Source organism: Oxyura jamaicensis, chromosome 10, assembly GCF_011077185.1.
Source record: "Oxyura jamaicensis isolate SHBP4307 breed ruddy duck chromosome 10, BPBGC_Ojam_1.0, whole genome shotgun sequence".
NCBI lineage: Eukaryota > Metazoa > Chordata > Aves > Anseriformes > Anatidae > Oxyura > Oxyura jamaicensis.
The window spans coordinates 21,687,889-21,709,994 of NC_048902.1; the positions used below are offsets into that span (position 1 = coordinate 21,687,889).

The window sequence follows — 22,106 nt, forward strand, 5'->3', positions numbered from 1 at the left end:
GTGCAAAGCATTCGACACAGTCCCACGTGGCATCCTTATCTCTAAATTGGAAAGACATCAATCTGATGGATGGACCACTTGGTGGGTAAGGAATTGGCTGGATGGTTGCACTCAAATTATTGTGGTCAACAGCTCAATGTCCAAGTGGAGATCAGTGATGAATGGTGTTCCTCAGGGGTCAGGTGCTGTTTAACATTAACCTGTCCCTCAGCGCCGGGACAGGTGCTATTTAACATCTTTGTCAGCAACATGGACAGTGAGATTGAGTGCACCCTCAGCAAGTTTGCAGATGATACCAAGCTGAGTCGTGTAGTCGATATGACAGAAAGAAAGGAAGCCATCCCAAGGGACCTGGACAGGCTGGGGAAGTGGGCCCATGTGAACCCGATGCAATTCAGCAAGGCCAAGTGCAAGGTCCTACACCTGAGTCGGGGCAATCCCAAGCACAAATATAGGCTGGGTGGAGAACAGATTGAGAGCAGCCCTGAGGAGAAGGACTTGGGGCGTTGGTTGATGAGAGACTCAACACAAGCTGGCAATGTGCACTTGCAGCCCAGAAAGCCAACTGTATCCTGGGTTGCATCAAAAGAAGTGTAGCTAGCAGGTTGAGGAAAGTCATTTTCACCCTCTGCTCTGCTCTTGTGAGACCCCACCTGTGGCCCTTTCCAACCCAAACCAATCTATGATTCTATGAGAGGGAGTAACCCTTTAAGTGAGAGATTGTCTAAAATGCAAGCTCTTCCTAGGGAGGGATGATGTGCCAGTTAAGAATTTACTTGTCAGGGTAGCAGGCAGACCAAAGTGTATGACATTGTGGTGGGTGTGTGCTGCAGACTATCTCATGAGGCAGAATTAGGTGAGGCCCTGTTCAGACAACTGGAAGATGTCTTGTGTTCGTAGGTCTGAGTCCTTTAACTGCCCCATATCTGCTGGAAGGCCAACACAGCAGGTAACAAGCCATCCAGGATGTTTCTCGTGCATGACAGTGATAACTTCTTGGCATAGGTAACTGAAGAGTTGATGAGGGTGAGGGTGCTTTGCTGGTCCTAATACTTACAAGGAAGAAGTGGTTGGAGATGAGGTCAGCATCCTCCTTGGATGCAGTGACTATGAGACAGAGAAGATAGAGTTCAGGATCCTGAGAGGACAGAACTAGGTAAAAGGTGGGATCACAGCCCTGGACTTCAGGAAAGCCTGAGGACCTGTTCTTGGAAGTGCTTGGAAGAAAAGCACAAATATGGTTCTGAAAGAGAGATCTAGGAGAGCTTACTGATATTTTCAAGGCTCACGTCCTCCAAACTTGATAATGCCTGTCCCGCTGAGCAGAAAGCTGAGCAAAAGTGGCAAGAGGCTCTAGTTTGGATGAACAAGGCGCTTTTGACAGAATCCGAACAGGAAAAGGAAGCACACAAGAGGATGAGGATGGAAGCATGGTCATGTGACTCAGAAAAAGTACAGAGATGCTGTCTGAGCATAAAGGGGCAGGGTTAAAGGCAAAGCCCACTTGGAGCTGAATTTGACCAGGAGATGTTGAAGGGCAACAAGAAGTACTTGTACGTTGTAGAAGTACTATGTATTTATCAACAGCAAAAGGAAGACTGGGAAATACTTGGGGCCCCTGCTGAATGGGGCAGGGGAGCAGATGACAGTGGACACAAACGTTGTAGTAGTGAATGTTTAAACAGCTTGGATAAGTGAGCTGGTGGGCTGCGTTCATGAGTGCTGAGGGGAGCTAACCAGTGTGATTGTGAGGCTAGTCTCAGCAGTCTCTGAAAGTTCATGGAGACTGGGGGTGGTTCCTGAGAAACAGAGAGTGAAAGTCCCTCTTATAATCAAGAAGGGCAAGAAGGAGAATCTAAGGAATTGCCGGTCTTGTCAGCCTCACGTCAGTCACTGAGAAGACGGTGCAGCAAATAATACGGTTCATCTTTACATGTTGTAATGTTGTTTGTCTTTACATCTTCTCTTCAAATATTTATATACTCTGATACATCAAATATTATTTATATATTGTTTCATTATTTTATAATTCATATTACAATTATATATATATTTTTTTCAGGAGCAGGACTGAATGCACTTGCAGTGCAAGGTGTATGGGAGCTGATTTATGCTCCCACTTTGGATGGGGTCTGCACAGAGCTTATTAGGACGTACTTTTCTGCTAATTTAATGTGTTCAGTTCCCTGAACCCCCTCAATGTCAGTCTGTGATCAGTAGATTAGCCTGTGTACATAATAATTCTCTTCTATAGAATGTTAAAGTTTTTTTTTTTTTTTTCTATTGGAGAGCAGCTTTTTCGTGTTTAGAAGGATCCCTCAATCTAGAGGGGATACAACAGCAATTCATAGCTACTCTTGGGTTTATAAATCTATGAGAGGGAGATTTTTTTATTTTTATTTTTTATTTTTATAAATGCCAGTTTTGTTTGGTGAACAGCTAAATGTTGTTCCTTAGAATAATTTCTTAGAGTGAATGTCCTGCTTTGGGATGCTCTTTCAAGCAGTTAGTCTACTGCTATGCTTTGCTAGTGTTTCTTATTTGGGATTCTGCACAGAAGATGAAACTGAAGGTTGTTATATGTGTTGCTGTTAAGCCCTTCTGTGGGTGTAATAGTACTTAGTTCAGCAGCTGCTGCTATTCAGAAGATTTGTCGCTTATCTCTGAAGAAAAAAGAACTTCACAAGTGATGTTTCTTGGGAGCTACAATTCAGATAGGAAAAAAAAATTGGGCTTTTTTTAAGTCCTGCCAAGCATTGGTGTGGCAGAAACTCTCCATAGCTTTCCAAAGATATCTCTAGGGATGAAATAGAACCGGGAAGGTTTCTACCAAATGTTTTAGTCATTGCAAAACCAAGATTCAGCTGTTTCCTAAACTGCAAAGTCAGATTGCATGCTCTTCCAGAAAGTAGTTGAAAGCTCTTATTCTATAAATGTGGTCTTTGGTGCTTCTGGACAAAAATCTTTACTGTGTGAACTATAATGAAGGGTTATGGCCTGTATAGGTAGTACCTAATATATTCTGTCTATACTGCTCCATAGTCTCATTTTCTGTTTACTGTATAGTCCAAGAAGCATGACATATAAGGCAAAAATTGATATTGTCTGGTTTTGACATTCATATAGCTCTTTCACTGTTTGGAGGTAAAATGGAACATGGGTTAACATGTACGTTCTTGGCAAGCTAGACAGATACTAACTTGCCTGCAGCACACAGCTCATACAGAAATTTTTTTCCCCGCAAAGTTGTCTCCTTTGTCTTACATGTTTCAAAATATTTGGAAGTGGGTTCTCGCATTTAATAATTGTTGTTTTCATGGGACTGCACTTCCAAAGGGATCAGGTTGTACAAATGTACTGTTTCAGCATGGAACTAAGAATCTGTTGAGTGCTTTGTCTCCTGAATGAATGTAGCATTCTTTGTAGTAGGAAAAGCTGTCTTTTTTTCCCCTTTTTGCAGAGCTTTTTGAAGTGAATGAGCTGACATTGTTTCACTCTCCCAATTTGTTTTTTTTTTTCTCAGGCTGGCCTTACAGGTCTTCTGCAAAAGGAGGAGTTGCAGTTGGGAGTGGATGCTGCTAACAAGGCAGCACAACAATATCAGCAAAGTAAGGAGCAACAGAAATTATTGCAGCAAAGTAGCTGTGGGATGTCATCAGAAGGATGAGAGCACAATATTTGTGTTTATGTGGAGATACATCATGTTTCTTTCAGACCATTATGAATTTTCTTTAAGTACTTTAAAGCTACTGAAAACATTAAAAAATAATCATGACAACTGTCTCTAGTGCCTTTTATCCAGCTATTAAAATACTGCTGGAGAAAACAGCACATTAGTTGAAACACTAAGCAATATGGAACTTTTGCATCCACCCTAAAGAACATCTTTTCCAAGCAGTTAGTTTTAATGTTGTTTTATGGACGTGAAAGAAATCTGGATTACTGCATGAGGTGTGAAAGCTAGGTTACCTATTGACCATTGATGTAAGTCTTACTTGGTTTGAGCTACAGAACTTCAACTGTTTTTGTATGCCTAGTTTTTTCTAAATACCAGGTAGCAAATAAAATACAGATCACAGTGGCGGACCCTTTTTTGATCAGTGCTTCTGACATCAGGTAGAGCTCTCTTCTGGGGAAGAACGTTCAGTTTTGGCTGTGCAAGAGCAATTCAATTTGTAGTATGTAGAAAGAAGGCTACTAGAGGCATGGGTACGGAAAGTTTAGATTACAAGGAAATAGTCAATGTCTAATAACCAGGAAGCTACCTTCAAAGTATCTTACTGGTTTGGCATAGAGCTTGGCATTTGCTTATCTACTTGTGCTATTTTAAAGTTAGCCAAAGTGCATCTGCTGTCGAGTGCTTGTTACTTCCTTGACCTGTATAGACACAGGAAGGAAAAGTCCTTATTAATCACCCATGAAAAAAAGATGGCAATTATGAGTCTTCTTATCATCAAAAGACTGAATTGGTGAAACAGTCCTCTGAGAATCAGGCTAAAAGGTGGACTGGTTTTAAAAATGAGTCTTGATTTAAAAATGTGTCTTATGTGAAAGAAGGCATTATATAGTCTAGTTGTTTGCAATAATGGAAGATTAACTGGAGGAAAGCGGATCACAAAGCTTCACTCATTTCCTGCCACTAAGGGAATTACTCTCTTTATGTGAAAGGGATCTAATAACTGAGTAGAATAAAAGCGCTGCCATTACTGGAGAGTCAACTGTCTGGTTTCCTCATTCTTTTTGCTACCTCTTGGAAATTCTAGGGCTGGCAGCAGTGGCCAAAATTAATTCTGCAATTCGAATGGGTGATGCTGAGAAGACTGTGGCAGAAATGATGAATCCAGAGGCCCAGTTACCAGAGGTTTATGCGTTTGCTGCAGCTCTTTACCAAAGGGAGCTGTCCACTTTGCAGCAACAGAGTCATGAAGTAAGTAACATTCTCTCTTACTTCTGGAAACTGATATGCATCGCTAGATCTATATTGTCTGTTTCATTAAATGTGCCTGTCTCGAGCATTCATGGAACTGTATTGACACTTTATCTGTTCTGATATGATATTTAATCCCTAAATCTTGAGCTATTTAGTGCTTCAAGATTCTTCAAGCAATAGTTTGTGAAGAGAAAGTAGAATTAATTTGTCCTCTCTGTACGCAGGGTAACCTCACACATCCAGAATTATCTGTTGCTGTAGAGATGCTGTCTTCTGTGGCCCTGATTAATAGGGCTTTGGATTCAGGGGATGTGAATACTGTGTGGAAACAACTGAGCAGTCCTGTCACGGGGCTCACAAACATAGAGGATGAGAACTCTCAAAGGTGGATATTTACAAGAATCATGTCTGTCCTTGATGTTGCTTATATTTTGTGATATTTTTTTTCTTCTTAACCTTTAGGCTCTTTCACTACTTACTACAGTATTGATTTCTCTGTTGGCACTTGTATCTTCTCCTTGAAATTACCATTTCCTACTAGTCTCATTTCTGTGCTCTCTTGAAGCTTTCTCATGGTTTCAAGTTAAAGCCACATTCTGATACTACTGGGTTGTCACTGACACTAGGCTAGCTCACCCACAGTGATTTTTTTTTTGCCCTGCACCCTCATTTAGTGTTTTAGTGCTTTTTGCAATTATTTTACACTTGGGCTGTACATCTTTCACGCAGGCTTTCCTCTTTATCTTCTTCCCCCTTTTCATGTTTGCTCCAGTTTCAACCCTTGTGTTCTCTGTCCATTTTGTGTTCAGTTCTGTCATGCTGTCTTGTGTGTTCCCTGGCTAGCTTTTCGTAACATGACACTTGTCGGTTTTGTTTTTTTGTTCTTTGATAGATACATTGATGATTTGATAAAGCTGAAATCTCAAACACATGCAGAGGGAAATGAATTTATCACGTGGAATGATATCCAGTCGTGTGTGGATCGTGTGAATTTAGCTGTGCATGAAGAACATGAACGTAAGTTTTCCTTGATTCATACTAGGCTGATCCTAGATCATAAGGTATGCCAAAATTAGGGGCATGCCAATACAGAAAGTTGTTGATTGACTTATGGTTGAACAAAACATTAGATATCTAGGAAGATATGAGCCAGATTTTGTGGTCTGTGATAAAGATGTCTTGACAGCAGAACTGTTGATGGAGAGATTGGGCATCCAGGAGTTTTTCTGGTATTGAAAACTGTTGTCTCCAAACACCATGTTAATCTTTTCAATCCAATTTTTTACCCTTTTGTTGGGAAAATGTACGATCTGCCCTCAGTACCTAGGATTAATCCAGCATCTGTATTCAAATGTTTTGGCTTAAAAAGCCAATTTTGCCATTGAAAGTCTAAGTTCCAGATGTTGCGACCCAAATCTCAAGTTAGAATTGAAATGGAGCGTGCTGATCTTTTAAGAGCATAATTGTTTTGTTTACATCTAGTTCTGTAAGGAAATTAGAAGCTTTCATTTTCTGTTTTAAGGCTGTGTATGACCAACAGTTGTTACAGCCAGGGACTGAAATGACTGTTAAATGACTTTCTGACTTGATTAAAAAAAAAAAAAAATTCCTTTCAATATGAACTAATTGTACATAATCCATAAAACTTCTAAATATCTGTATCAAGTATGAGTACCAGATTTCTTAAATACTCATAAAGTAAATTCCTGTTACAAGTTGAGAAATGTAAATGGGTGTTAACCTAACTTTCTTGTATAACTTCTACTTCTGCATTTTCATCGTTTCTATTTTTTAAATGGTCTTTATGGTAATAAGTGTCTTTTAGCAGTGACAAAAGACTGGGACTGAGTGTAACTAAAATTTCAGGTAAACAGAGAGCTGGGGTAATTCTCCTTTCTCCAAGAAAGTGTTAGTTGACTTAAAATCTGGAGCGAAGCTACTGAAGTTTTTGAAAACAGCACAATTAAGCAGACTTATTCTTAGGTAACTTCTTGTGAGGTTCACTACCAGCTAGCTTAATTTTCTATTAAGAAACTGATTTTTTGTTATGACTAGTACTGAAAACCTTGCAAGTAGTAAAACATCTACGTTTAAGCCATCTTTGTAGTATTTAGTTTAAAGCCTTCTTTATGTATTGAGGGGAGAGGTTTGTCACAAGGATTGAGGTGAAGATTAAGTTCAGCAGTGTACACTGAGAAAAAGTTACCCTCTGCCACTCTTTGTTGTGTAGTTGATGAGCTGTCTCACCTCAAAAGACTATAATCTAGAGAGGGTTAAAATTTAATTTCAGAGCCTGCTATCTTCATTAACTTACTTCCTGGATCTCCAAATAGACAATGTGTTTCCTGTTTAGGTCAAACGAGTAGTTATGTGGAAACCAGACAAACAGGAACCCACACGAGTGCATGCACACACCAAAATGTTAATTTTACAGTCTCCTAGGTCATGTAGTCCAACACCCTACTTCTTATAACACTCTTATACCCTGTAAAACAACAACAATAACAAAAATAACAAAGAAGTGCAAAAAATCCAGTAATGAGATGAGATGTTCTCATGGGGAGTTTCTCAGTTCTTTCATCTGTTAGTATTTCATACATGCCCTTATGCAAGGATACTTTTATCTCATGTCTGTGAAGAAGTTAGTCTGAGAAAGTCCTCTAGCCATACAACCTTGTATTTTTCCCTTCCACTATCCTGATAAATGGTTTCAAATTCAAAAATGTTTTATAGTGAGGAGTTAAAATATATTGTTGTTCCACAGAGTAGTCTTATCATGGCCATATTAGCTAACTAATCAAAGATAATTACTGCTTATCTTCTGTGCCCTTTCCTAGGTCAAACAGTCACCATATCTGCTTTTCTTCTGCCCTCTTGAGATCAAGTAGTCTCAATATTCTTGTGTGTGATGCTTTTAAAGAAAGGGTTCCCCCACATCCTTCCGAGCACGTGTAGGGAGAGAAGCATCTTTAAAGATGCATATGTACCTAATGTATTTGTACACATTGTAGGAGGGCGTAAAGCACCAAAGTCTGCTTGGGTCAACAAGAAGGATATCAATTTAAGAACAGAAAGAATCCTAATGGTAGTTTTGGTCCACTACAAGCTAGAGCTCTGTCAGTAATACAGAAAAAGAAGATTTAGTAAGCACTAAGTAGTTCTGTTGGGGGAAAAGCAGATGATAGTCATATTGTGATGATAACAAAGTATCTTTCATTTTGGCATTAACTAAAATGTTTGATAACCTGATCATTAGTGCTGGACATCCTAGAAGTAGTAAGTGCAGAAAACTTGTGTTCTGCATTTCTAAAAGATCTCTTCCCCCAGCTAAATCTATGCCAGTCAGGAAACTGAAACTAGAGAAGGTAAAGCAAGGAACAATTCTGAGCAAGTCTGATAGATAATTATATTATAATTATAATAACTTATTAACTGTTTGAGACAGGTTACTGAGAATTCTGCATAATGCAGAATCCATCACAATTTTACTGAAGATTGCAATCAAATTATTCCCTAGACATGCCCAAAGAGACAGCAAATCTGAAAGCTAGTCAGACTAGGTAGACTCTTGGTTTTGACCATTAAAGGTCTCATTGGTATCCAGTAATGATTTTGACTCTGTATTTATTATCTGTTTTTGTGCCTATTGCCATGGGAACTACATTCTAGGTAAAAAGTCATCTGAAACATGGTTAGATCTGATGATAAAGACCACGTATTTTGAAGTTCGGGGATATGTGTCTTTGTGTCATTCTTGAAATGTTTTTGTAAAGTGCAACTCCGTGGCTTGAAGGAGATCCACGTTGAAATGGTGCTTTTTGACAGAAAGTATACCATCATTTTAGTGATCCTGGTTCTTCTAGTGTCCTCAGTGTGTATTTTTCCTTAATTTCTGCTCCATCCAAATAGCAGCTCTTACCCGGAAACGGTCTCTTTTTCACATAAGTTTTTGTTTCATGATTTTTTTTTTGTTTCATGATTCACAAGTTTTTGTTAGTGTTAGGTCAGAGGTTGGACTTGATGATCTTGAGGTCTCTTCCAACCTAGAAAATTCTGTGATTCTCTTTCTGCATTGCAGAAGAAAAAGGTTTGATCTTTGGATACATTAACCAAATTTGGAAATCCCCACTCTGAGCTCTTTCTCCTAAAAGATCTTTGGTCTCCATCAATGAAATTGTGATTTGAATAGACGCTTCTTTGAGCAGGGAATTAAATCAGATGATCTGTAGGTGTCCATTCCAACCTAAGCTATGTTGTGATTTACAGGAGATGGTTGTTGTAGGAATGGCATGTATGATTGTTCTCATTTAGCTAACAAAATATATTTGTGTATGTCTATTTTTATTTAGCTGAACTGTAAAATTTACTTGAGAGCACCCACATCTCTGATAATATGGCTAATATATGTTTAATAAAAATGGTTTCTAAAATATGAAGTTACTGTATTTTTAAATGGTCTTCCATGCAAATCTTTAGCTTCATGTTAAGATTTCTTTCTAAAGAAGAAAAGTAGTCTTGTCTTCTTTACCAGTAAAAATATGGTCTGTTAAAGATGTTGCAATTCTCAGCTGGTATCTGGTTTAGCACTAATAGCCCTTTTCTTCTGAAGCACGGCTTATGATTATTGTAAGGAAAAGGATCTTTTTATTTCTCCCTCTACCCCTTTCTCACTAGGGATTTTGGCAATTGGTCTTATCAATGAGGCTCTGGATGAAGGGGACGCCAAAAAGACTCTACAAGCCTTACAGATTCCTGCAGCAAAATTGGAAGGTGTAGCCCCAAAGATAGCTCAGCATTATCAGGACACCCTACTTCGGGCCAAGAGAGAGAAAGCACAGGTAAGTGCAATTAAACACATCTCTCAAAAAGCTTTTGCATCTATGTAGTGTGTGTGTGGTGGGTATTCCTGGTCCTGAAAACCAGGAAACAAAAATAGAAATGGAGAGCTGGGCACTCTGCATGCTATCAGCTGATCTTACCCAGTCAGCTTGGATCTTTCTATATTAGAGAAAGAGATATACAGCCATAAGACATGAATCTTCACAACCTACAGAGGTGGGTGTAAAGATTTTAACTGCTCAGCTAATCCCAAATCCAAAATGAGGTATGTATCTCATTTTTGGAGATACAGTGCTTCATCTGTTTTTTTGTTTCATTTTGCGAGGAGACCACGTTTATTCTAGTAGGTCTGAACTTTTGAATGCAAGTCTCCTGCAAGCTTATATATTTTTAGTATTCTTCATTAAATGAAGAATACTTCATTTAGTATTCTTCATTAAACTGGGCGGGGGGGGGCAAAATACATGCTACTAGGAAAATGTATTTTGATGCCTATCATTCACTTGGTGACACTTCAGTTGCTAAGCGTATTCAATGCTAAGGATTTTTGAGCGCTAGTTTTTCTTACTCGCGAAGGACTTCTGCCTACTTGTATGGAGTTGCCACTTTGAGTAACTGATTAATGTACAAGTAAAAATGGAGAGAGGAAGAGTGATCTCATCTTATTAGCTTAGGAAAGAGCATGAGACTGTGTGTGTATACATGCTACTGATTTTTGAGTAGTATGGATGGGATGCTGATTGGGGCCCCCCCCCCCCCCCATATTTACAAAGTAGTAGCAGACTTGCTTGCTTCTAGTGGCTTGAAGTGTTTAATTTTTTCTGCTGTGCAGCTTATTGCTCTAATTTCAATGCAGAAATTAGCACAGTAGAGACTAAGATCATATTGTGGTGAACATTGTGATGTGGGTGTTTAGTTTTCTTTTTTTTTCTTTTTTTTGAGTAGGTGTAAACATACATGATGACAATAGCTGACAACTACACATTGGTGATGAAAATCATTAGCAGCTTCCTCAAGGGCCCTGAAAGGGTTAATGTTCTTCAGGAACACATTTTGTGCTGAAGCATTTCCTTCTGCTGAGTCAGAATGAAATAAACTCTTTTTATTGTTCACTTAAGCTTCTGCCAGGCTGGGCTGGTAACTTGAGTTGGCGTGAAATTACCTTATTTAGGCATATGTTCATTTTAGAGCTCCTCCCAGCAGCATGGCAGTAATTTCAGAAATTGAGATCATATTACAATGTAACATTGTGGGGAGAATTAATCACTATCACTATCTTAAGTCAATTCTTACTAACTGGTGATTTCTGAACCTTGAGGCTGAGAGGGATTATAGCTCACCACGAGACATTCTTCAGTTGCTTATGTGTTAGGGGCACGCTGTATGATGCATATTGGTCATGTGATGAATAGAGAGAGAAAGCATCAGTCCTGTATTAAGATAGCTGTGCATGCCCTCTGAAAGCCTGTGGTAGGAAATGCATGGAAAAGCACTGGATGGTTCTGATAGTCTTTGTGTTGACGACTCTGGAAGTAGAGATTACAGTTAAGGAAATTGTTTCTTTGATTGTCACCCACTCCCTGGGTAGGAATTTCTCTGTTGCTGAGGCTGTCATGGGACTGTCTGAGCTTTCACATAAAATTTGCCCAAGACAGAGATGTTAGTCTGTAGAAGGGAGTGTCATTATGCATGTTGGTTTCAAACCAAAACAATGAGGAAAAAACGTGGAGAGTATGTAAGGAAATGTTCATATTCAGTCTGGCCCTAAAACTCTTGAGCTCTCTAAGTAGTGGCTCTTTTGTGCAATGTTGATGATTATTCCACATCAGGTGTAAACGTTTGCTGTGTTCCATTTATACAACAGAATGATAGCAGTTTCTTCTTAAGATTTCTTTCATGGTTACCTACATGAAGCACCAGTGGGTGGGGAGAAACTACGCTTGGAAGTTGCTGGATCATTGTTCATTATGTGTATTTTGGTACTTGGTAGGCACTTGTCTTTTTCTTCGAAAGTTTCTGCATGTAATAGTTGTTTGTATTTCTTCAAATCACAGCCAAAATAAAGGATATTGTGTGATCAATACTCCATAATGAGCAAGCTGTTAAAACAAAGACTTAAAACATGCTTTTACTACTGTGCATTCACACCTAGCTGCAGTATGTACAATGCTATTTGGCTCGCTCGTGCAGGCATGCAAGCTTCTGTGAACAGGGACAAGAATAGCCTGATGTAGCATTAGTTATCAGAGACTTTTTAGCTGCTATGCATATGTGCACATTGGCACCTTCATTTTTTTTTCTCCCCTCAAAGAATACTTTAGAGATTTAATCTGTAGAAGGACTGACTTGTGTTAGTCCATGCTGAGGTCCACCCAGCTAGAAGACAGCTTTGCAGAAAAGGACCTAGGAGTCCTGGTGGACATCAAGTTGACCGTGAGTCAGCAGTGTACCCTTGATTCTAAGAAGGCTAAGAGCGTTCTTGGCTGCGTGAGGCAAAGTATTGCCAGCAGGTCAAGAGAGGTCATCCTTCTTTCCTACTCAGCACTGGTGAGGCAGCCCCTGAAGTACTGTTTCCAATTCTGGGCCTCCCAGTACAGGAGAGACATGGGCATACCGGAGGGAGACCAACATAAGGCCAACGAGATGCATAAGGGTATCGAGCACTTCTCAAGAGAGTGCTGAAACTTTGTAGACTTCTCATCTCTAGATGAGAAGGTTCAGAGAGGGAATCTCATCAGTGTATATAAATACCCAAAGGGAGATGGAGCCAGGCTCTTTTCAGTGGCACCTGTTGCCAGGACAAGAGACAGTGGGCACAAACTAAAGCACAAGAGGCTCCATCTAAACATCAGGAATTACTTCCGTACTGTGCACAGGTGACTGAGCTTCGGACAGAGGTTGCCCAGAGAGGTGGTAGAACCTTGTTCCGTAAAGATCTTCAGAATCTTGTCTGGACGTGGTCCTGGGCAACCTGCTGTGGGTGGCTGCTCAACCTGCTTGAGCATGGGGGCTGGAACAGATGACCTCCAGAAGTTCCTTCTAGTCTTAAACCATTCTGTCATTTTTGCGTTCCTTGGAAAGGCACATTCCCTCAGCAAATACGTCTTTAGGATTAACAAGAACAGATTCCTTGGTCTTGAGTTCCCTTACCTGACCTCTGCTTATCAGAGCAACTATCATTGACAAAATTTTGGTGTGCTTCTGTTTCCTGGTAATAGTTTTTGAATGGGAGGATGTATTGAATCTGGTGATGCTGTAGTCTAGTTGTCTCTGCTAGTCACAAATGCATATGTCTGTGCTAAAGTTGTTTAGAAAGATACTGACGTGCTTCTTATTCCCTATGAGACTGAAAACTACTGTATTGGCTATTGCTCAGTACAGAATATTTTTGCACTTCGCAAAACCAGTGCTACTTTTCTCCTCATGCTGTGAACCCTTTCCTCATCATATTCTCTTCAGGACACTCAGGATGAAACAGCTGTACTTTGGCTAGATGAAATTCAGGATGGGATTCATAGGGCCAACAAAGACACAGAGGAGTCCCAGAGATGTAAGTATTGTGGCAAATACTGCAAGTAATCCCCATTATGAACCAAATACTGGTCACTTAAGGAAAAGCTGAGAGCTAGAATGTCATGGGAATGTCACAAAGGAAATTAAAATGCATTTGTGTTCTTCAAGTGTACTATGTTTTTTTTTTTAAGAATGAATGTCATGTTCTTTAAATGGTAAATTTGTTCTGTCTTTTTGGGGGGGATATACCACTTCTCTGGTTTTGCATGTGACCATGTTACTTCAATCGGGGAAACGCCTATCGAATCTCTATCAAAGCATTTGACATTTGCAGTTAATTGTGTTTGTCTGTGGTTGAATAGTTAGGTGTGAGGATGTTCATGTGCAAAGTTTAAATGGTATTTTCCTGGTGCACATTAGTGTTTGTGTGTTATATTGTTGTCTTGTCTCAGTTCTATGAAGTATCTCTCAACTACCTTGCTTTTTCCCCAAATACAGACAAAAATACACATCAGTGATACCTGCTTTTTGCTCTGTAGTGCAGCTGGCAGGTGGACTGGTCCACCTATCATTACATCCCACTAGAGACGGTACTAGTCATAGCAAAGGCCCTTTTTGAGTCAGTCAGGCACTGTGATTGAGCTCTGTCAGAGGAAACTGTCTTAACTAAAACTGTTGTCAGGGTAGAGCTCAGTGGAAAGATGGAACACTGTGTGTTGAAGAGAAATACTGTTGATAAATCAGCACCATACTAGGACTCAGAACGCAAAAATCCTGGGCTGTCAGGCACTGTACCATGTATGGCTAGATACTCCATACTAGAAAGACCTCTATACTGCAAGTAGTCGTGTAGATTTTTAATCTATATTTATATATATGTACAGTTGAGTATTTGTGTACACACACGCTAACTGTTTATGTGTGCGTCTGCTACCTTGTTCTATTCTGTTGTTTTGTGTTTGCTATGAGTCACTAAGCCCCTGAATGCCAAGGTAACCTGCCTTCCTTCTGTTGTCAAAGTTTCCTTAGGAATTCTGGCCATTAATGAAGCAGTAGACCATGGAGATGTTGGCCATACCCTGAGTGCTTTGCGTTCACCAGATGTTGGGCTATATGGAGTCACTCCAGAATGTGCTGAAACGTACCAGCGAGAGCTGGCAGAAGTCAAGAGAGGAAAAATGGCAACAGGTGAATCACAAATAGCTAACTGTTAGCACAACAAATCCAAGATTATTGCATGCAGAATGGAAGCAAGATGCAAAAAAGCCTGTAGAGAGAAGTCTTGTGTTATGGGTGCCGTGTTGCTGGAGTCTTGTGTTACAGGAAATTGAGTCTACTTCGTAAACTAAATTTAAAACGAAAGAAAGAAAGAAAAAGTAAACAATCCTCTACTTGTAGAATGTGTTGTGCTTAGGAAGTTCTTGTATTAGTTCCTTAGGGTCTCAGACATTCCTTCTCTTGCTTGGAGGAAGAAACAACTGTATATGTTTATTTCCTTATTGTAATATTTGTGTATGGGAAAATAAGACATGTCTAGTTTTGACACTTAAACTAGTTTCTGCTTTTAGGGGGCAATGGCAGTGAATGGGTGAAACTCTGGGTGAGAGGAGGCTATCATTATTATCATAACCTGCAGACCAAAGAGGGAGGATGGGATGAACCAGATGGATTTGTGCAAAATGACACGCAACTGTCACGGGAGGAGATACAGGTAGGGAAGAAAACATGCGCTATTTTTCTGAAAAGTTGAAGTTCCCACTGTTCCGGTCCTTAATGCAAGTCTTAAGAGGTAGTGTTTCAATGCAATAGTGATGTTAACAAACTTTGTAACTACTTTAGTTCACTGTGCATCACCAGCCTTTGGGTGTAAAAACTCCTTGTCCTTTTCCAGAAAATTTGTCCTGTTGGTAAAGGGGTACAGGACTGTGGTGTTGCTGTTTATCGAAAGGCAACTTGGAAGTTTCTCTTGAGCAAAGTACAGAAAGCTTCTGTAACATCCTATTTCTTGTATCACCATTCTTTCTTTCTGGCTCTTCCTACCATAACACTAAACCAGAGCACCATATCTGGTGTCACTGCGGCATACAACCGAGAGCAGTTGTGGCTGGCCAACGAGAACCTGATTACAAAACTGCAGGCTTGCTGTCGAGGCTATCTTGTTCGCCAGGAATTCAGTTCCAGAATGAATTTTTTGAAGAAACAAGTCCCAGCAATCACTTGTATCCAGGTAATGATTTCCTTTAATTCTGTTTCAAACTAGTACTCATCAGTTGCTCTCTGTACACATGCTTATTGACTGTTTCTGTTCACTCAAACAGTTGTAACTCAAAACTATCTCAACCTCATTTTGTAAATTATCTAAACGCATTTCCTCCCAAAGAGTCTTTGTATAATTTACTTTTCTATTTTATATATGAGCAATCGAGTCTCCTCAGGCAGAACTGCAGAGAGAAGAAAATGTATTTGAGGAAGCTTTACTTACTGCTTTATTATCTGATTCTGTGCTTTGGGAATAGGACAAAATGAAGTATGCCATATGTCTTAATGTTGATAATACCATGGGATGAATAATTACTGTGATTCCTAATGAATTCAAGAGAAGCAACATAGCTTTCAGTATACCTGGGTAGAGTCTCTTCTCATTTATCCAGGGATTTGGAGAATTGAGGGCATTAAAGTGATAGTGTGATTATTCAGCATGAAGTTGGGCACATTTACGGGAGAACAATGAAAAAAATCTTTCTCCAGTGTTGTAACTGAAATCTGCGCAAATGAAATATATGCTTTGCACCCTATTAACACTTTGAGTTGCATATGTGTGTTTATTCCTGCCTAAATAGCACACACGCTCTTTATAAGTATTTAAATAATAAAATCCAACTCATTAAAATAACACTCTCTCACTTTTAAGTGTAGTCCAATATCTTGCCTAACTTCTGTTCTAAGAATCAGTGATAATGAGTCCACTCTAAAGGCACATAATTTTACATCACTCTACTTTCTAGCAGCAGCAACTGCCACTTGGCCCTTGTGTAGAACAGTGTATGTGATTGGCTTACTTTGTTATATTATTTGTTATATGTTATGTGATTGGATTACTTTGTTATATACCAGCTAGTATACTATATACTTCTCTAACTGTGTTTCTGAAGGCCCAGGCTCTTCATAGGGTAAGTCTCTCATGGTTACAGTTGGTGGGATAAATAGATAGTGCTTCACTGTATATTTTCAACTGTATATCTCTTGTAAGATAAGCATGTCTCCATTACATTGTACTTAGCCAAAAGGGAAGTTGGAAGCTGAGCAACAGAAAGAACCTTAGGATTATAATTACTTCTCTTTAATTTGAAAAGTAAAGTAAGCATGTGTTTTTTTCTGTATTCAGTCTCAGTGGCGTGGCTATAAGCAAAGGAAAGCGTATCAAATCCGTTTGGATTACCTCCGAGCACACAAGGACCAAGTAGTGAAGGTAGTGAAGGCTCTCTGCTGATTCACTTATTTATTTAGGAACCTTTTGGGTAGTAATCTCTGTGGAAAAGTCTTGTATCTGACTTATTTTGGTTACTTTTCTATAGATTCAGTCAATGACCAGGATGTATCAAGCCAGAAGGCGTTACAGAGATCGTCTGCAGTATTTCAGAGACCACGTAAGAGGCTGTCCTCTTAAATAAATGTAATATTTAACATTTTTACTCTTCCCTGAACAAGTTCAAGTGTTGTTTCTTTTTACATCTTAGATAAATGATGTTATAAAAATTCAAGCCTTTATCCGAGCAAACAAAGCACGAGAGGACTACAAAACCCTCAGTAAGTATTGCTAAAAGAATAAAAATAATCATAGCATGGTTTGCAGTGGAAGGGACCTTAAATTCCAATCCCCCTGCCACAGACAGGGGCACCTCCCACTAGACCAGATTGCTCAAAGCCCCATCCAACCTGGCCTTAAACACTTCCAGGGAAGGGGCATCCACAACTTCTCTGGGCAACCTGTTCCAATGCCTCACCGCCCTCTGACTAAAGAATTTCTTCCTTATATCTAATCTAAATCTACTCTCTTAGTTTAAAACCATTGTTCCTTGTCCTATCACTACACTCCTGGCAAAGAGTCTCTCTCCAGCTTTCCTGTAGGCTCGCTTTAGGTACTGGAAGGCTGGTATAAAGTCCCCCTGGAGCTTTCTCTTCTCCAGGCTGAACAACCCCATTTCCCTCAGCCTGTCTTTGTAGGAGAGGTGTTCGAGCCCTCTTATCAGCCTCATGGCTCTCCTCTGGAGTTGCTCCAACAGGTCCATGTCCTTATGATGGGGGCCCCAGAGCCGAACACAGAACTTCAGGTGGGGTCTCATGAGAGCAGAGTGTAATGTGCCTTGATTCCCTGTTTGCAAGGAATATTGCTAGCGTGATCTAACTTCAAGACAGTTAAGAAGGTCAATTGGGATGAAGGTGGTAGTATAGTTCAGAGAGTAGGTAGTTCTTGAGACTGAAGGAAAACTTGATTCCAGATATTGCTTCTGCTGCTGAGAAATAGAAAGTTAGTGAGGTAAATTCAGCAATGTGGACTACAGTAGGCTGATAGTTATTTGATTCTTTACTGTTCAATTGTCACGATTTACTCGAAACAAGAAATTACAGATGTTGTCAGAAGGTGACAGGTGGTGTTATTTTTTCCTGGCTTGGTTGCTTCTTGACATGCTATTTAAACATTGATAAGCCCTGAGGTTTTCTTTCTTGTTTTTAGTTAATGCTGAAAACCCACCTATGGCTGTGGTTCGGAAATTTGTCCACTTGCTTGATCAGAGTGACCAAGATTTTCAGGAGGAGCTTGAGCTAATGAAACTGCGTGAAGAAGTTGTAACCTTGATCCGATCCAATCAGCAACTCGAAAATGACCTCAATCTCATGGACATCAAAATTGGGCTGCTAGTGAAAAACAAAATTACACTGCAGGTAGGAAATGTGCTGATGGGAGACCAACTACAGAATGAACTGAGCCCAGCGGCAGTTAGCGTGGAGAGCTCCTGACCTTGGGTCTCAGTTGCTCTGACCCAGCGGAAAATATTGCCCCAGACTTACAGATTTTACTCCCAGTAAGTTCTTACTCCATTCCACTTACTTAGTATGTATCCCTAGAAGGACATCTGTAGAAGAAGAAACAAGGTCTGAAGCGTCACAAAAAAAAAAAAAAAAGGGCAAAAAAAAAAAAAAAAAAAAAACACAAAGAAAATAAAATCCACACCAGACTATATTGACCCAACAAAAGCAACAGATTGTATGTTCGAAGGTTTTTAGAAACTGTTTTGTTGCTCATTTTTGGTTAAATCGGTTGCACACAAGCTTACATATTCTAGTTTCTCTTACTTTGGATGCTATAGCAGAGAGTGAGGTGATTTCAGAGGCTGGATATATGCTCATGCCACTTGGAGCTTTTGATTAAAGGAGGTCCCCTCTGTCACTTCGCCGACAATTTCATGAAAAAAAAAAAAGGTCTCCCTGATACAGCAGTGCCTTTTATTCAAGATGAAGTTCCGGTCGGCTTTTCACTTGGTCCTGAATGGCGTGACGCTAGCCTTGTCCCAGTGTGAAGTCTGAATCATTGTAGTAAAACTCATGTCTGAAGGAGGCTCCAGCTCTTGGGCCAATGCCTGCAGCAAAAAGCGTCATTGCTCTCTGAGTATGCAGAGGTAGCTAAATATAAAACAGGATTTTGAGGTTTAAAGCCCAATTTAAAAATAAAGATTTTCTCAGACATTTTTAGGATGCTACCAGCTCTGATAGTAATTGCTGCCAAGGGCGACTAGCCCTTCTATGGTTCTCAACAAATTCAGAAAGTCAGGAACAAAACAGAGAAAGCACTGCTATAACAAATAATGCTCTACTTCAATAGCCCCAGTCATACCTTGACACTGCATTTCCAGATACAAGCAGGTGGGCGCTCAGATGCATTTTTTTCCAATATTGCATGCTATTAAATATTTAGAGTGGAATCTGTCCCTGTCTGTTCCTTCCAGGATGTTGTTTCTCACAGCAAAAAGCTTACCAAGAAGAACAAGGAACAGCTCTCTGACATGATGATGCTGAACAAACAAAGGGGAGGTTTGAAAGCTTTGAGCAAAGAGAAGAGAGAAAAGCTGGAAGCCTATCAGCATCTGTTCTACTTACTTCAGGTATGGAGAATATAGTGCTGGTAGAGCATTCCTCTTGTCATAGAGGTTTACGTGTTTTGGCAGAGCCTTTGCTTATACACTTGTTTTGAACCATCGTAGTTCTTTATGATACTGGCCTTCGTGGACTTATGCACTAAGCATTTTTTCTTTTTGTTACAGACTAACCCAACCTACTTGGCCAAACTGATTTTCCAGATGCCTCAAAACAAATCCACAAAGTTCATGGATTCTGTCATCTTCACATTGTATAACTATGCATCCAATCAGAGAGAAGAATATCTGTTACTGCGGCTTTTTCAAACAGCATTGCAGGAAGAGATCAAGTATGTGATAGCATATGGCATGGCCTTGCTGTTGAAACAGTTTTTGCAGTTTCTAGAACCGAGGCAGTTTTCATATGATGTCTCATGCTATTGTGCAGATAATGCTGAGCTGTCCCTGCATTCTGCTCTTCCCATTTCTCATTAGTCCTTTTTGTAGTCTAGAAAGAAGCTTGTCCATTAGGAATGAAGCCTTTTCACTAAAAGTGAAATCTTTTAGGCAAGATTTCACTGCTCGACAAGGCAGCTATTTTTGATCAAATGCAAAATCTTCCTAAAATTCATTCTAATCTGAATTCTTTAATGTCTCCATACTAAAACTTCCAACAGTCTGCAAACTCAGGCTTTACAAGCCAGAGACAGAGCTAATGCTAAGCTCTCTGGATTTTCAGAACACTAATGAGAAGGCTGAAAATGAGGAACTTTATTGTTGGCATTTTTATTGACTGTCAGATTTAGGGGCTTTGGCTGCCCTCAGGCATATTTTGGTTGGTCACTTGAGCCTCAGGAGCTTGGTATTATGTGACTTAAGTTCTTTATGATGCAGGGTTCACAGAATCACAGAATAGTCTAGGTTGGAAGAGACCTCCAAGATCACCGAGTCCAACCTCTGACCTAACGCTAACAAATCTTCCACTAAACCGTATCCCTAAGCTCTACATCTAAACGTCTTTTAAAGACCTCCAGGGATAGTGACTCAACCACTTCCCTGGGCAGCCTATTCCAGCGACTAACAATCCTTTCAGTAAAGAAGTTCTTCCTATTTATCCAATCTAAACCTCCCCTGGCGCAACTTTAGCCCATTCCCCCTCGTCCTGTCACCAGGCACGTGGGAGAATAGACCAACCGCCACCTCGCTACAGCCTCCTTTCAGGTACCTGTAGAGTGCAATAAGGTCGCCCCTGAGCGTCCTCTTCTCCAGGCTAAACAGTCCCAGCTCCCTCAGCCGCTCCTCGTAAGACTTGTTCTCCAGACCCTTCACCAGCTTCGTAGCCCTTCTCTGGACTCGCTCAAGCACAGCTTGCTGTGAAGAAGAATGCACATGAAGTACTTGAGGAGATTACTTTTTAAGCATTTTAAATTTTTTTTTTTTTTTTTTTTTTTAAGTATGAAGATGGTATGTGCCCTGAAACAGTCAAAAAAAAAAATCTCCTCTATAAGTTAGGTCATGTTGAGAGTAGTTGTTGAGGTCATGTTAGGTCATGTTGAGAGTAGGGAAATGCAGATGCTTTATTCTCTTTTTCTGTATTTACCATAGTGATATACTAGGAATGGCTTTTGTTACGTGCTTATTTTTATATACTGAAAGAAATTCTGCCTATGTAAAAACACCCTTTATTTCCTTTATATTTTTGCATTGTGATCTCTAATAGAGCATACAATTGGATTCACATTAATTGTCATTGACATGCCTACTGGCAAGTCATGTTGGAATTCCCAGATGGTGGTCATAAGGTTCCTTGCCTCATCTGTCTTGAGAATTGTTGCAGCATTATTCTTACATAGTGTTGCAGTTTATTGATGTATTGAGATTTTAGTACAAAACCATCATCTGTTTCCTGATGGTGGTGCTAAGAAGCATACCTAAAGCCGGCAGAATTACGCATACCTTGTATTTGATACTGATTCTTTTCTTCTTCAGATCAAAAGTAGACCAAATACATGAAATTGTGACTGGGAATCCTACTGTTATTAAAATGGTGGTAAGTTTCAACCGTGGTGCCCGTGGTCAGAATGCCCTAAGGCAGATCCTAGCACCAGTTGTGAAGGAAATCATCGATGACAAATCACTCAATATCAAAACTGATCCGGTGGATATTTACAAGTCTTGGGTTAACCAAATGGAATCTCAGACTGGTGAAGCCAGGTAAGGGGACTGTTACTACTGTGTTTTTCTAAACCTTGTCCAGCTGCTTTGCATTGTTCTGTTAATCACTTCTGTTAATCATCCATGGCCTCAGTGTGTGCATCTGTCGAGCTGATGCTGTCTTTTCAATCTCCTCAAGACGGCTTTCTTCTGGAAGTTGTAAAGATCACATACTGGTGGTGCTGAGAGTATTGGAAGGGAATATCATGAAGATGGAAGGAGAAATCCTCTTTGCCTGTTTTGAATCGATAATTAGCTATGAGGTGCCTTTTAAGCTAGAAGAAATCATAGGAAGAAAAAGTAATTGAGAATCAGTTCCATGTCAGCCTTTGTTCATTCCTTTTTTTTTTTTAACGTATTTTAAAAGAAGGGGGAAAAAAGCATACAAAGTAAAAGCCAGTTCTCTCAACACAGCACGCTGCATGAATTTTTATCATCTCAATGTTGAAATGTGCAGCTTGCTCTTTCACCAATTT

At 39.9% G+C, this 22,106-nt stretch overlaps 1 protein-coding gene across 3 annotated transcripts in view; it reads left to right on the top strand.

Annotated features, from left to right (window-relative positions):
• IQGAP1 (IQ motif containing GTPase activating protein 1) overlaps nt 1-22,106 on the top strand; it is a 63,165-nt gene that overhangs the window by 24,879 nt on the left and 16,180 nt on the right. For all 3 annotated transcript variants that reach the window (XM_035335807.1, XM_035335806.1, XM_035335805.1), the window contains exons 11-26: nt 3,524-3,608; nt 4,764-4,927; nt 5,155-5,315; nt 5,823-5,947; nt 9,605-9,768; nt 13,229-13,319; nt 14,303-14,470; nt 14,851-14,993; nt 15,339-15,509; nt 16,668-16,751; nt 16,858-16,929; nt 17,020-17,089; nt 18,018-18,226; nt 19,288-19,443; nt 19,603-19,766; nt 21,406-21,630. In XM_035335807.1, the coding sequence (XP_035191698.1) occupies nt 3,524-3,608; nt 4,764-4,927; nt 5,155-5,315; nt 5,823-5,947; nt 9,605-9,768; nt 13,229-13,319; nt 14,303-14,470; nt 14,851-14,993; nt 15,339-15,509; nt 16,668-16,751; nt 16,858-16,929; nt 17,020-17,089; nt 18,018-18,226; nt 19,288-19,443; nt 19,603-19,766; nt 21,406-21,630 (2,252 nt within the window). The remainder of the gene's footprint in view (nt 1-3,523; nt 3,609-4,763; nt 4,928-5,154; nt 5,316-5,822; nt 5,948-9,604; nt 9,769-13,228; nt 13,320-14,302; nt 14,471-14,850; nt 14,994-15,338; nt 15,510-16,667; nt 16,752-16,857; nt 16,930-17,019; nt 17,090-18,017; nt 18,227-19,287; nt 19,444-19,602; nt 19,767-21,405; nt 21,631-22,106) is intronic.